General features: G+C 47.0%; 2 protein-coding genes across 10 annotated transcripts; both read right to left on the reverse strand.

The window, feature by feature from the left end:
* Positions 1–1,421: 1,421 nt before the first annotated feature.
* Positions 1,422–6,698, reverse strand: LOC6736348 (protein zer-1 homolog). 2 transcript variants are annotated; one of them, XM_016170500.3, is made up of 9 exons: positions 6,347–6,697; positions 4,618–4,974; positions 3,373–4,312; positions 3,140–3,311; positions 2,922–3,083; positions 2,697–2,858; positions 2,365–2,514; positions 2,035–2,280; positions 1,422–1,973 (listed from the first exon to the last, which is right to left on the reverse strand). In XM_016170500.3, the coding sequence occupies exons 2-9, from the start codon at positions 4,916–4,918 to the stop codon at positions 1,809–1,811; spliced, it is 2,298 nt and encodes a 765-aa protein (XP_016029817.1). In that variant the 5' UTR covers positions 4,919–4,974; positions 6,347–6,697; the 3' UTR covers positions 1,422–1,808. The 2 variants fall into 2 exon arrangements, with proteins under 2 accessions (XP_016029817.1, XP_016029818.1); XM_016170501.3 differs by having other exon boundaries at positions 2,035–2,514; positions 6,347–6,698.
* A 177-nt stretch (positions 6,699–6,875) lies between these two features.
* LOC6736349 (poly(U)-binding-splicing factor half pint) lies at positions 6,876–12,602 on the reverse strand. Of its 8 annotated transcripts, none has more exons than XM_016170493.3 (5): positions 12,447–12,602; positions 11,776–11,869; positions 9,052–9,346; positions 8,314–8,817; positions 6,876–8,252 (listed from the first exon to the last, which is right to left on the reverse strand). In XM_016170493.3, the coding sequence occupies exons 1-5, from the start codon at positions 12,447–12,449 to the stop codon at positions 7,235–7,237; spliced, it is 1,914 nt and encodes a 637-aa protein (XP_016029819.1). In that variant the 5' UTR covers positions 12,450–12,602; the 3' UTR covers positions 6,876–7,234. The 8 variants fall into 8 exon arrangements, with proteins under 8 accessions (XP_016029819.1, XP_044779006.1, XP_039150052.1 ...); XM_044923071.1 differs by lacking the exon at positions 12,447–12,602 and adding an exon at positions 11,334–11,385 and having other exon boundaries at positions 11,776–11,870; XM_039294118.2 differs by lacking the exon at positions 12,447–12,602 and adding an exon at positions 11,334–11,394.
* Between the last annotated feature and the right edge of the window lie 235 nt (positions 12,603–12,837).

Raw genomic sequence — 12,837 nt, forward strand, 5'->3', positions numbered from 1 at the left:
GAATGGTTTTGTTGGCGAATGAATGGAATACGCTTTCTTTTCTTTCCATTGAAAATAATGATGGTTTGATTGCTACCCCCCGTGTTTTTTGCTTTTTTTTTTTGTTCAAAGGACTTGTTTGCTTGCACTTCTCTGCTAAGGCTTTTAGCCTCACTTCATTTCATTTCACTTTTATTTACCGTTTTGCTGGCACCCGCGAACGCAAAACTATTGCACATTTACATCCAGGCACAAACAAACACGCGAGCTTTCCGCCGGCAAAATGACAACTGACCAGAGAGAGCTGCCAAAATTGAGAAGAGAGAGTCTCTCTGGGGGATGCAGGATTCGGATTCCCACGACACATGCGCTCAGCTTGGAAGGCATTTCCAACCCGTTGGCATTTCCTTCCTCCCCTGCGCCCACCCACCCGCTCTGCCATGGGGCGCATGACGCAATTCCAGAGCTCGCCACTCACACCCCCGAATGTTTACCATATCCTGCAGTTCCATAATAACAGTGGCTACGCACCCCACACCCCGCAACTTTCACCGTGGAATGCCAATGTTAAAATCATCACTAGTTTTCATACTAGTTAGTGATTCACTGATGAAAACTTGATGAATGAGACTGCAGGGGAGATGCATCATACAAACGATGAAGACGAAGCACTGGTTGGCACACTGCACACTTTGCTACAAAGTTGCGATTGTAAGATGATGTTTTATGAATAAAGTAGGAACTTTCCCCTAGCAAAAGTTTCAATTAATTAATGAAAAATTAATTTGAAAAACTTTCTAAGCCATAAACTCAAAAAATCAGCTTTAAATATGATAAAAACAGATTTCATAAAATGTGTGATGTATTCATTCTTAAATGATGTCTAAAAAAAATAATGATTTCAGATAGATAAGTTATATGGAAGTTCCTGAGCTTTATTTGAGTAAGTGCTGTACCAAAATATTTTTAAAAATTACTTTAATCGATCAAAAGCAGAAATAATAAACTTAAGAAAAGTTCCACTGTAATATGGGACAAGCAATTCACAAAGGGCTCTCGTGTGATTTTGGATGGTAAGGAAAGTGTAAGACACAGGCGTGATGACACTTACGAATCAAATTATATATATATATATACGTAATATAGGGTAACTAATGGTAACGTACACTGTTATAAATATTTATGCCAAGCGCAGAACTTTCAAAACTGTTACTTGCAATATTTACAGTTGCTTAAGCCTAGCCTAGGGGTCTAGATTATATAGCTAGATTATGTTGAACGATCCGATCCCGAACTTGCAGCTACTAGGGTTCGTGATGCGAAAGCACAGTAAATGTGGGGGGCGGGGGGTGAGTGGGCATCGAATGATGAACACAAATCAAGGAACAGATTCAATACACTCGTCTATGTGGCTAGAGAAAGAACTATCGATCCACGGGGAGTTCAATTCTTAAGGATTTATTTAATCTCCAGCAGCCTTGCTTGCTACTCCAATGTCTTCCTCTTTCCGATTTTAACAATATTTACACTTCTGAAGGCCTAAAAAGATCGCTGGCTTACAACATGTGATACATCATATACATATATAATCTAGTAATTATGTAATTATCGAATAATTCTGCATCATTAGATTTAGTTGCTTAACTCTCGCATAGCTTAAACTTGCATCTATGTATCTGCTGCTCTCGCTGAAAACATAAAAGTCAAGGAAGAATCTCTTGAACCACATAACACTTGCACTTGCCTTAAAACGGGAAACAGAGGAAGCAGAAAAAAAAACATTACAACAAACTCGAATCGTAAAGCTACGTGCTATCCTAAATATCCGCTTAGTTGTCGACGACCATGCGATCCGATCCGGAGTCGCACTGCTCTATGACCAGGCGGGCGATGCGCTTGATCTCGCAGTAGGGACTCTCGTGCTCGATCAGCTCGTTGAGGATCTGGATGCCGTTCTCCTGCTCCACCAGCTTGCAATATTTTTCGGGATAAACCTGTGGCGGAATGTGGAAGTTAGTACGCATTGCTAAGCATGTGAAAAGGACTTGCTACCACCTGTGTCAGATTGGCCAGGGCCCAGACAGCCCAATGCTGGCACTGGGGCGTCTCGTAGCAGCGCACCAGGCTGAGGATCGGCTCAAAGCTGCGGTAGTTGATGTTCCGCTCGCTCTTGATGTTCCACCGCTGAATGGCGGCCACCATGCGCTCCAGCACGTGCTCCCGGCTGGGCGTCTTGATCGTCCAGGCATCCGCTCCGTCCGAGGCAATGTGCGCCAGCACTCCAGCCGCATTGTAGCTGACCTGGAAGCGCAGGTAGGCATGGTTAGCACTGGCCATCTCTCTCTCCCGCACTCTCGCCACCACACTCGCACTAGCACCACCCACCTCGATGCCATCGCTCAGGGAGTCCAGCAGGCGGGCAAACACCTCGATGAACTCCTGGGTCATCAGCTTGGGCCGCAGCCACTTCACCTCGGCCACATTGCCCAGCAGGCCCATCATGTTGCGCAACAGCTCGTCACGATCCGGGAAGGTCTGTTTTGGAAAAGGACAGTTCAGCTTAAGAAGTCTGGATACAGGAAGTTAACCCATTTCTTCATGAAACCAAGGAGTTTACATTTCGTTCGCTTTCTCTCTGCAGCTCTTGGAGTAAATATTATAGTTCCCAAACTTATCTTTGTTGCGTTGCGGATAATGGCAAGTCTCTTGAAACTTACATGTAAACACTTAAGGAAATACTCCATGCCACGTCCATCGAGGAATCTCTTACAATTAATAGCAGTCTCATCGGTTACGTTCCACATGGTGGACCAAGCCACCTCCATCACATCGTCGAAGACGGAGCGAGTCAGCCGATCCTTTATCAACGTGAACATGGTCTAAAGTCAAGAATATCACCGTTTAGTACAAATTCCAGCAAGCTGTTGATAGGCAAGACATACACTAACTACACCCAACTCGCCCAGGAAGAGCTTCTGTCGCCCATCCACCTGGCAAGCGAGTGTGTTCAGCAGGTAGATTGCTATGCGCTGGACAAATCCCTCTTGCTCCGTCTTGGAAACGCCGTGCAGCAGGATCTTGATGAGACGCTCGTACTCGAAGAGCTGAAAACCAGACATTTAGCTGCTTTTAGTATAATATTAGATTAGGCGAGGCTTACCACATCGACTGGCATGTGAAACTGGGTGAGCGTGAGGTAACCATTCCGCAGCATGGTGTCGTCGGTGATGTGCATCTCCATGCCATTGAGCAGCGTGCGAATGATGTGATTGCGCAGTAGTGCTCCAAACTTGGATCGATCCCTGCCCTTCACAATGTAGAACAGCGTGGCACTAATAAAGATGAAATTCAGATTTAATACTGGTTTCACTAAACCCACAACTATAAGCCCACCTGCCGGAGATTTGCATGTGCTTGAACTTGAGATGCCGATCCATGGCGGAGAGCACAACATCCAGTGCTGTGTGTATGTCCTTGCAGTTCTCGAAGCGGAAGAGATGGTACAAGTCGTTGAGAACTCTTGTCAGAAGCACTGGTCTGTCGTGGTAATAGCGCGCCGCAGTAAGGATTTGCTGCTCGTTGGCATCGCCAGCCACCTCCAAAGCTGGAATATCGTGTCTTTTGCAGGCCCAGTGGGCCGTGTGATAGAGGCCTAGGAACTGCAGCGGTCGCTGGGTGCGGGACGCTAGCCCCGGGATGTCTGTGAGGGCAAAGTGCTGCTCCATTTTGGGGCTCTGCTGCGAGCCACTGGTACTTGTCGACTCCTTGGTGGCCACACCGTTGCCGGCCAAATTCGTGCCAGAGATATCCAAATGTGTGAGATGCCGCAAGTTGTCCATCAGCATCACCAGCGTCTGATCGGGCAGATCGTAGGTGCCGTGGCCATTTCCGGAACTGGAGATGGATATGTCCAGTGTGCACAGACGCCTCAGGCAGCAGATCGCATGCAGCTGGTTGGCGATGGGCCACACATTGAACAGGATGAGCGTGTGCAGATTGGGCAGCGAGCCCAATGCCTCCAGGCTGAAGTTGGCCAACACGCAGGAGGTCAGGTCCAGGTGGCCCAGGTCGTGGAGGTGGGCGAACTGCAGGCGGTGGTGCATCACCACACCATTGAGCACCAGCCGCCGCAGGTGCGGACAGGTCAACTGGAAGTCCACTGGCTCCTTCTCGTTGGGCTCCGCGTACTGCAGCAGATGGGAACTGATGCCCAGCTCCAGGGATCGCAGACTGTCGCCGTAGTGGGCCAGAAGGTGGTGGGAACCCACGGATATCATGTCGCAGTACCACAAGGACAAAGCGAACAGTTTGTGGCGCATCAGAGTCTCCAAGCCTGCAAAATGTATCACATAGTATTTTATTCAAGTCAATGTGGTTCAGCAATAAATAATCCATAGAAGGTTGATTGGATATCTATCAATTCGAAGGTAACACATTTACATAAGTGTAATTTTTCAAATGAACTTGCATCTGATTTTGTATAAACTTTTAGGGGTGCGGTTGCAAATATTTAAATTTAAGTTTGGCTGTCTGAAAGTCTGACAGATTCGAGTATAAATTCCGTTCAATTACTATTCAATGGAACTCAACAACACCGGATGCGGGCGGAGAACACTACGGATGGCGGGCAGAGCTCACCTATACTGCTCAGGGTGCTGTTGCGAAGATTGACGATCTTGAGCGAAGTGCGCTGTGTGTCCTCGAAGAGGCGGATGACGCTGTCGTCTAGCGGGCGATTGAATCGCTGGTAGTTCTCGAGGAAGCCGTCGCAGATCTCGTTGGGCAGCACGATGCCCGGATTGAGGCCGCGCTGGCCATCTGGCCGGTGGCTGCTAATGATGTCCAGATTGTTGCACAGCTTCTGGTAGGCGATCTCCTTGAGGGTCAGCGGCTCCTCGTCCAGCGAGCCGTCCTCCATCAGCCGCACCTTGCAGCTCATCTTGGGGCCGCAGTTCCTGTGCTCCGCCAGTGGGGTCTCAATAGTGGCTTTGTTGTCTACAACGAAACGAGGCGATGGGAGCCATGAAACAAAACTTCAACAACTTTGTGGTCTACGTTATACATTTCATCATTGTGTGAAATATTGAAATTACCAGGAACCCTGTTCTTTGAAATACAAAAATATTGAAACGGAATTCAGAAACGATATCAGAGAATATACATGAGAATTTATTTCAAGTCGTAAAAATACGATTTCACATTATGATTATTACAGAAATGAACTTATATTGCTGATAATAAAATTAAATATATCAATACAAAACTATTGTAGAGCAGCTTTTACTTTTAATCACGAGACATGCACGTGTAATGCGTTCGATTTTCCTATTAATTTAAATGAATTTGATTTTAGCCCATTAATCCAGGTGCTCAAACTCAATACTCTGTTGATTAAACATGATTTTACAGCCGCTCATCTGAGATTACAAGTCATGATGGAACGGATGAGTGATTCAACCTTTGAATCACATCAATGAATGAATGAAAGTGCCCTTTTCTTTTCAAGATTACAGCCATGGATTGCCATTGAAGTGTTTTCCATTGAGTGAATTAAATATTTTGTCACTTTCAAACGTTTAAAAAGTGAGCTTACAATGTATTATTGTACTAAGATAAATGGGGAATGAATTGACATTCTAGATTATATACTTTTTGATGTGAGATTTGTTTAGTTCTTTTGTAAGTTAGCCAGGAATTGATCAATTTAATTAACCAATATAGTTTGTGTTTACATGTTGCACTTTTTCGACTAATCATTGTTTGGGTATATGAAGAGGGCTTGACCTTGCAGTCGAATCTGCTCCGAACTTTTGGAACTTGAGTTGCCATGGATGACTGGCCAATCTCGCCCAGACTTTTCAACGCAGGCACGTGCCATTGTTTTAATCTGTTTTCGGCTCTTGGCTTCCGATAGCCATGTACCCATGCTGTTACATAACCAAGGGTCATCCAATTAGGAAGAATGCGGCAGGGATACGGGGACTATGATCCTGGTTACATCCAGGCAGATGGTATGTCCGTGTGTGTGGCGTGTGTGTATGTATATGCACAAGGGGCACTCAAGTTCCGCGGATCTCAAAGGTACACACATGCATATATCAGCTATCAAGATATATGCACATGTACATAGAGAATGCCAACAAACAAATGGCTTGCGTGTGTGTGTGTGTGGGTGCGTAGTTATTGAAAAAAAGCACAAAAACACTAATAAAGCGTCGGCCTGTCTGGCTTATCTGGCCAACAAAACTAAGCGGAGTGACCAAAATAACACGGAACTGCCAGCAGCGACAGTCAGCTGTCCGGATATTTTTACCCGGAGTCTCGGAGTTGCTGGCCGACTGGCCGTGGAGCCCCACGCTTTCTGTACCTTTTATTTTGCTTTAGTGTCGCCCCAAAAAAGCAGCCTCCAAAATCCCTCGCTGCTTTTGCTTCTGTCTTTGCGTTTGTCTTTGCTTTTGCGTTTGCTTTGCCACTGCTGCTCTGTCTTTGCGTTCGATTTGCCAGCGGAATTTCCGAACTGCGAGCGATTTTTCCGCGATTGCGCAGCGTTTTACCGTTACACGCGGCACTCGAGCGCCAGCAAATTCCAATTGTTATTCTCTAATTTTGCGATTTGCGTATGGAATTCACTTCATTATTTTGATTTCTATTTTCTTTCTTCTCGCCAGTGTGACCAAAAGCCGAATGCGCTTCAACACCCAATGCTCTCTACCTAAGACTACTTCGCACTAAAAAATACCAAAAGTATCCTTTCATATTCGAAAGACAATCCGAAAATTCTGCAATTTCGAAATCCTGACTTTTGAAAATCTAAAGTTAAAATGAATAAATGCAAAAATAAGGCTAACAGTTAAGATATGCAACTATTTAATGTCACAGCCAAGAAAAACACACACTTGAATTGGAAACTATAGTTTATTTTGTAAGTTAAGCGCTGAAATTAATCAAATGTAAATTTACACATTGTTAGTCGGCGGCGGCGTGCTTGCCTGGGTTCTAATTTGTGGTTTTCTTGCTCCGATAATGCGAAAAAAACCGACATTTGCTTCCCTCGCTGTAGGGATACTTCTTTAAGACTAAATCACTGCGTTGCAGAATCATCATAATCATCATAATCGTATTTTATAATCCAGCTGCCGTGCCGTGGCTTTCAGACTGGCGTAATAAATAAACTTGCATCGTTGCGTTTTAGGTGCTACGTAAAAAATGATAGAACAAATGTGGGAGCAACATGCAAATCAGATAGCTCCCCCTTCTAACCGGACAGATCTCCCTGATCGAAGATGCCCTGGTCGTAGAGCTCGGCCACCACTCTCCGGCCGCCGAAGAACCGGCCGTCGAGTGCCTCCTTGCCCCGCATGGCCTCCGCTCCTGCCGAGAACTCCACGAAGATCTTCACGATTATCTCCGCCTCGTCGTCGTCCTCGTTCTCCGTCTGCTTCTCGTTGAAGATGATCACGCGGCTGACGGTGCCGAATTTACTGCACTCCTCCTGGATCTCCTCCTGCAGGGTCTCGTCCACATCCTCGGGTCCGACCATGTTTCGCAGGATGATTACACGTGAGTCCACCGGCCGCATCAGTCGCTGCATCACCAACTGCCGCGCGCTCTGGCCCTTGATGGACATGTTCTCCTGCTGCTGCAGCGTCTGCACGTCGCCCTCATCCATCAGCTTCTTCTGCAGCTCCTCCTGCTGCTTCTCGTGCGCCTTCTTGATGTTCTCCGAGAGGTTTGCTGCCGTGACAGCGGCATTGTTCGCAGCGGCAGAGAGGGCGGCAGCAGCTGCAGCTCCATTGCTGGCCTCCGCTGCCGCCAGAGTGGCCACAGTGGGCACTATGCCCACGCCAACGCCGCCGACCGTCATGGGCAGGGTGGGTGTGGCCAGAAGGGCGGGCGGCGGAAGAGTGGGCACCACCGCCTGTAGAGGTTGCAGGCCAGCAGGAACTCCAAGCAAACTGGGAGCCACGGGAGTTGGTGCCTGGAATATTCCGGGCGGCAGAAGAGCAGGAGCGGCTTGGGCCAAAGCAGGATGCAGAGCAGCCGCCGAGGTGGCTGCCGAAACCACTGGCATTGCCCCCACCTTGGTGACCACTGCTCCAGCTGCCATGACAGGTGTGTTCTGCGACAAGCCGAGAACCGCATTGCTGGCCACCGCATCCAGGGCCTGGATCTTTGCCGTTGCTGCCGCTGCAGCCACTGCCGCAGCCGTGGGCATCGTGGAGTTCGTTGTGGGACAGGCCAGGGCATTCGGCGGCGTAATAGATCGACCCACTCTGTTAAAAAGCATATGCATTAGATATTCCGCCCATACTTTTCTATGAGCAACACACTCACCTCAGAAGCTGACCTCCCAAATCAAAGAGATTCATGCTGGCGATTGCCTCGTCCATGGCCTGTTTGTTGGCGTACTCGATGAAGCCGTAGCCCTTGTGCGTGTGAAGGGAAGTGCCCTGGGCCAGCTTGCAGTAGAGGATCGGGCCGAAGGCCTCGAAGACGCTCTTGATGTCCTCCTCGGACAGGTCGGGATGGATGGAGGCCACGTAGATGCGGTTGAAGCTCTTGGCCTCCTCCTGCACCTCGTCGATCACCTGCTGGGCCTGTGGCATGTTACTGGGTCGGCCTACCTTGATGTTCCTGCCCCCCATCAGGGCTCCGTTCATCTGTTCCAGCGCCAGCTGTGCGCCCTCGGGTATCTCATACTCCACGAACGCGAATCCCTTGTGCTTTTGCGTGATGGGATCCCAGGACATGTTGATTGATTTGATGGGGCCGAAGGGAGTGAAGGCCACACGAATTGTGTCCTCCTTGAGCTCGAACGAAATGCTGCCCACGTAGACTCTGAAGAGGAAGGAAAAGGCGCTGAGTTAGTAGTACTCAATGTTTAGGAGAGGATAAAGTGAAAGGAGTTTGTGTGGTCAGATCTTATCAGCTAAGAGCGCACAGTGAGTAAAGCACCATCGACTGCCTCCAGTAACGCGGAGCTGCAGCAGTGGAACCCAATCTTCGCAAGACATTTACAGAGTTTACATCATGGCACCCAGTGGAACTAATACTAGTATCTAACCAACTCACCTGCACATGAGAGCCAGTGCCTGTTGTCGCTGAACCTGCGTGCGCTGCGTGGCCAGTTGCTGCTGCTGGTGGGCCAGTGTCTGCTTCATGAGCACCATCTTGATGCTCTGCTCCATGGCGTACTTCTTGGCCTTGCTGACCAGGTCGTGCTGCTCCGAGGAGAGCTTGGGCAGGGCGCCGCCCAGGAGGCCGAGGAGCGCCGATCGGGTGCCCGGACCGAATTTGACATCGCCCGTCTGCTTGAGGTCGTACAGGGGCTGCGAAAGGTAGGGAATTTTCGAATCCGTGGACTTGCCTAGAATTGGGAAGAGGGATTAGTGCATCTTATAGTGGGAGGGGGTTCGTTTCAGTTGATCATCAGCTATGCAATTTGATTGGGATTCGATTCGATTCGATTCGACTTTTCATTTGACTTGTTCGATTGATTGATTTTCATTCTTGGTTTTCTTTGTCTTTTCCGAAGGCAAAGTGGGTCAGACAATTGACAATTGGTCAAGAGATTGCGTTTGAAACCGCTTAAATAAAGACAAAAACTGCCTGCTGCCTGCAAGAAAGATGAAGACAAAAAAGAAAAAATAAGAAAACAAATTGTTAATCATATAGTGGCTCCACGAGCGGATCATTTGGGTGTTTGGAGCGCGTATCTATCGATGGGCAGTCGCTATTATGGTCACAATCTTTTTTTTTTTCAATATTGGATACTGCATACTTAAGGTTAATGCTTTGGCTTTCTTGTTCGATTTGCGTTGGATGAGAGAGTCTATGAGTCTATCGTTTATGCAGAGGGGCTTGAGTTTTTGTCATTTATTTGTCAAGGCTGGAAAATGCAAGAATAAAAGGAGAGAGCTCCCGTCAAATAAAACATATTCGCTTATCGGTAGGCAATTGATTGAGATACGTAGTGTATGTGATGTGATTCAAGTGTGTGGATATTAAATATACATAAATAGGAGTTAATGTGTCGAGTAGTGTGTGTGTATGCGTATCAAATCAAAATTCATCCGCCGACACACAAACCGAACTGGGCACACGGCGGGACATCCGGGCAATCCCGTCCAGAAAGAAGGCGCGAATTGGCCGATCTAACGATCTCCCGATCTCGCGATCTCGCGTGTGCCCAGCTCCGTTCTGGCGAGTAGTTTATAAAAATTAGAAATTATAAGCAACCTTAGGTGCGGTTTCGTATTCGTATTCGTTTCGTAATCGATTTCCATGAGTTGGGGCGTGGTAACTGACTTGAAGAAGGGTCACACACATTTTACATTGCTCAGTGATAAAAAGAGAAAAATAAAAAAAAGAAAACAAGACGCTGAAACGATAATAAGAGCAACAATATGTTTAAGTTGGTTAGCTTCTCCACCGCCCTACCTACATACAAAAAGCTGTCCTCTACCCACGGTTAATGATTCGCTTACGAGAGCAAGGCTCGTGAGTTAGTGATTGCTAGATGCGGATGGCGATCGGGAAGATCGGGCGATTGGCAGCGGATCGAGCAGGATTGAGTGTTTAGTGCCCCATTTGCTAGAATACACGGACGCATGACTGGACGGACGCTCGATTTGATCCGATCTGATCTGATCTGCTAGCTAGCTAGGACAAAACACAAAATCATTGGTACTTAATGTAAATGCAACCAGGACAGGACCGGAGCCAGACTCAGAATCTCAAACAGGATCAGGATCGGGATCGGGATCGGGTCGGTCCCCGATCGGCTGGCGGCACACGACGACGTGGTGGCGAGGTGGTTAGAAGCGGATTAATGTCGATGTTCTGGTTGGGCTGTTTTGTGGCTGATTGATAGTAGTAGTAGCAGATTGGTAGTAGATTGGTAGTGGAGTAGTAGTGGAGTTATCTAATTGGTCATCTCTCTCTCGATCTCGAATACGCGAACCTCGATTTCGATCTTGATTAAACTTAGTCTTAGGCGGAACAAACTTAAAAGGAGAAAAACGCTTACGATAACTAAAAAAGAGAAATATAGAAGAAAGAGAAAGAGAGAGATAAAAGTTATACATATATGGATTTTGGATTAGTTCTGGCGATCCGTCGACTCGTTTCTTAACGTATCGGTTCGTTTTCGTTTTCGGGACCGGGACTTGGACTCACTGATGCCCTAGATTTATGAACAATACGCATTTCATTGCGCTTTCTCGCTTGCATTCGCTTTCGTTATTTAGCACACGTATATGCTTTTGCTTGCTTTTGCTCTATCGACTGGGGAGCGCGCCCTTTTCGACTTTTGGCGATAGACTGACTCTCAAATCGATTTGTTTGACTCTCACCTCACCTCACACCTCACAGTCTGAGTTAGAGTTCATCGTGCGTTTATGAAGTCTGCAATTACTTAAGCAGAACAAAAAGAAAAACCGATTATTTAGTGGCGTCAGTGCTGCCCCTGGATGCAACGGAGTAGAGTAGAGTAGTAGAGTAGAGTAGTACAAGTACAAGTGGGAGAGAAAATATAAGATGTGCTTATGTTTTATGCTTGGACAACCGAAATAATACAATACAATTTGGAAGGCCGGCTCCTCGAGGACTCCGTATTCCGTGGACTGTTGCACTGTCGATTGAAACCTACGTGCCACATATGTGTATGTATGTACGTGCCAAGCTCATTCATTGCCAGACACACACAACATGTTTTTGGGGGCGATGTGCTGATCGCCGCGGCACTATCATTCCATCATACATAGTTATTTATAGACGAACAGCTGGGAAACTCACCCGAGTCGGAGCGCGTTCTTTTGGTGGCCGGCATGTCGCTGATCTCGCGCTGATCATCCGAACGCGGCGATCTCGATGCTCTGTCGTTGCTTCCCTGTAACAGAAGAGACACACCGGGTTACAATATTGTTTTTTCTAGATTTTGAGACCCTTGCAGAGCAGTTCGCTACCCCAGTAAACAAACAGTTTGCAAAAAGGTAAAAGATAACAGATAACCTAGCTTAAACAACAAAAACAGCAGATGTTTTTTCCGGATTCCAAATGACCTTATGGTCAGTCACTTTCCCGTTCCACCCGCAGGTAAAATCCGCGTGCCGAAGTTCCAAAGGGCTGTACTTCCACTTCCACTTCCATGGAGAGCGAATCGGAGGTGCGGGAGCGCGTGGTGTTAATTCGGATGTGTATCTACCCGCCGGGGCTGGCAGCTGTGACGTCGTAGTCCCCAATGGAGGCAAGGTCACGACGGGGTGCTCCGCGGTAACCTCCACCCGTCGCCATCCACATGCCCCTTAACCCTTATGCCGCCCAAGAGCGTTCGCTGCAACGCCGCTGCGAAAGTACCGAAAAAATGCGCAAATTTCACGGGAAAACGAAAGACGCAATGTTCGGTTTGGTGCGCGGGAAAAAGTCTCTGCTGCGGAGCAAGTACGTCGCGTTTGCCTAGTACTAACCATGTTTGCTTTTTTCCAGTTATTCTAGTGGCGATTTGTTGTCTACAACGCTATAAATTGTTTAATTTTATGCGCTTGCAAAATTTTTTGTCAAGATGGATACGAACTAGTGGTGGCACTTCGCGTCGATTGCTTCACTCTTCGATTATTCGATAGCAAAGTTGAGCTATCTGGCTACTCTAATAGCCGATAGGTTTTTAGTAACTGTGGGGAAATTGCCATTTTAAAATTTAAACTCGATAAAATTAAGGCATATATATTATTAATTTAGCAAATCATTTTACAACAATTATTAGTTCAATTTATATCATATATGAGTATCCAAACAACCATTTCGTAAAAACATACGAACAAATTGTAAAATTTTAAATTAAAAAACTGTGTGGCTTAA

This window comes from Drosophila simulans, chromosome 3L, assembly GCF_016746395.2.
Source record: "Drosophila simulans strain w501 chromosome 3L, Prin_Dsim_3.1, whole genome shotgun sequence".
In the NCBI taxonomy this organism is placed as follows: Eukaryota; Metazoa; Arthropoda; class Insecta; order Diptera; family Drosophilidae; genus Drosophila; species Drosophila simulans.

Excerpts from the sequence above, each read along its gene's own strand:
- LOC6736348 (XM_016170501.3), bottom strand. The coding sequence starts at position 4,918 with ATGAGCTGCAAGGTGCGGCTGATGGAGGACGGCTCGCTGGACGAGGAG. Across the intron at positions 2,859-2,921 it reads GCGAGTTGGGTGTAGTTAGT|ACCATGTTCACGTTGATAAA; the intron begins GTATGTCTTGCC and ends TCTTGACTTTAG. Across the intron at positions 1,974-2,034 it reads CCCTGGCCAATCTGACACAG|GTTTATCCCGAAAAATATTG; the intron begins GTGGTAGCAAGT and ends ATTCCGCCACAG.
- LOC6736349 (XM_016170493.3), bottom strand. Across the intron at positions 9,347-11,775 it reads AAGAACGCGCTCCGACTCGG|GCAAGTCCACGGATTCGAAA; the intron begins GTGAGTTTCCCA and ends TCCCAATTCTAG. Across the intron at positions 8,818-9,051 it reads GCACTGGCTCTCATGTGCAG|AGTCTACGTGGGCAGCATTT; the intron begins GTGAGTTGGTTA and ends CTTCCTCTTCAG.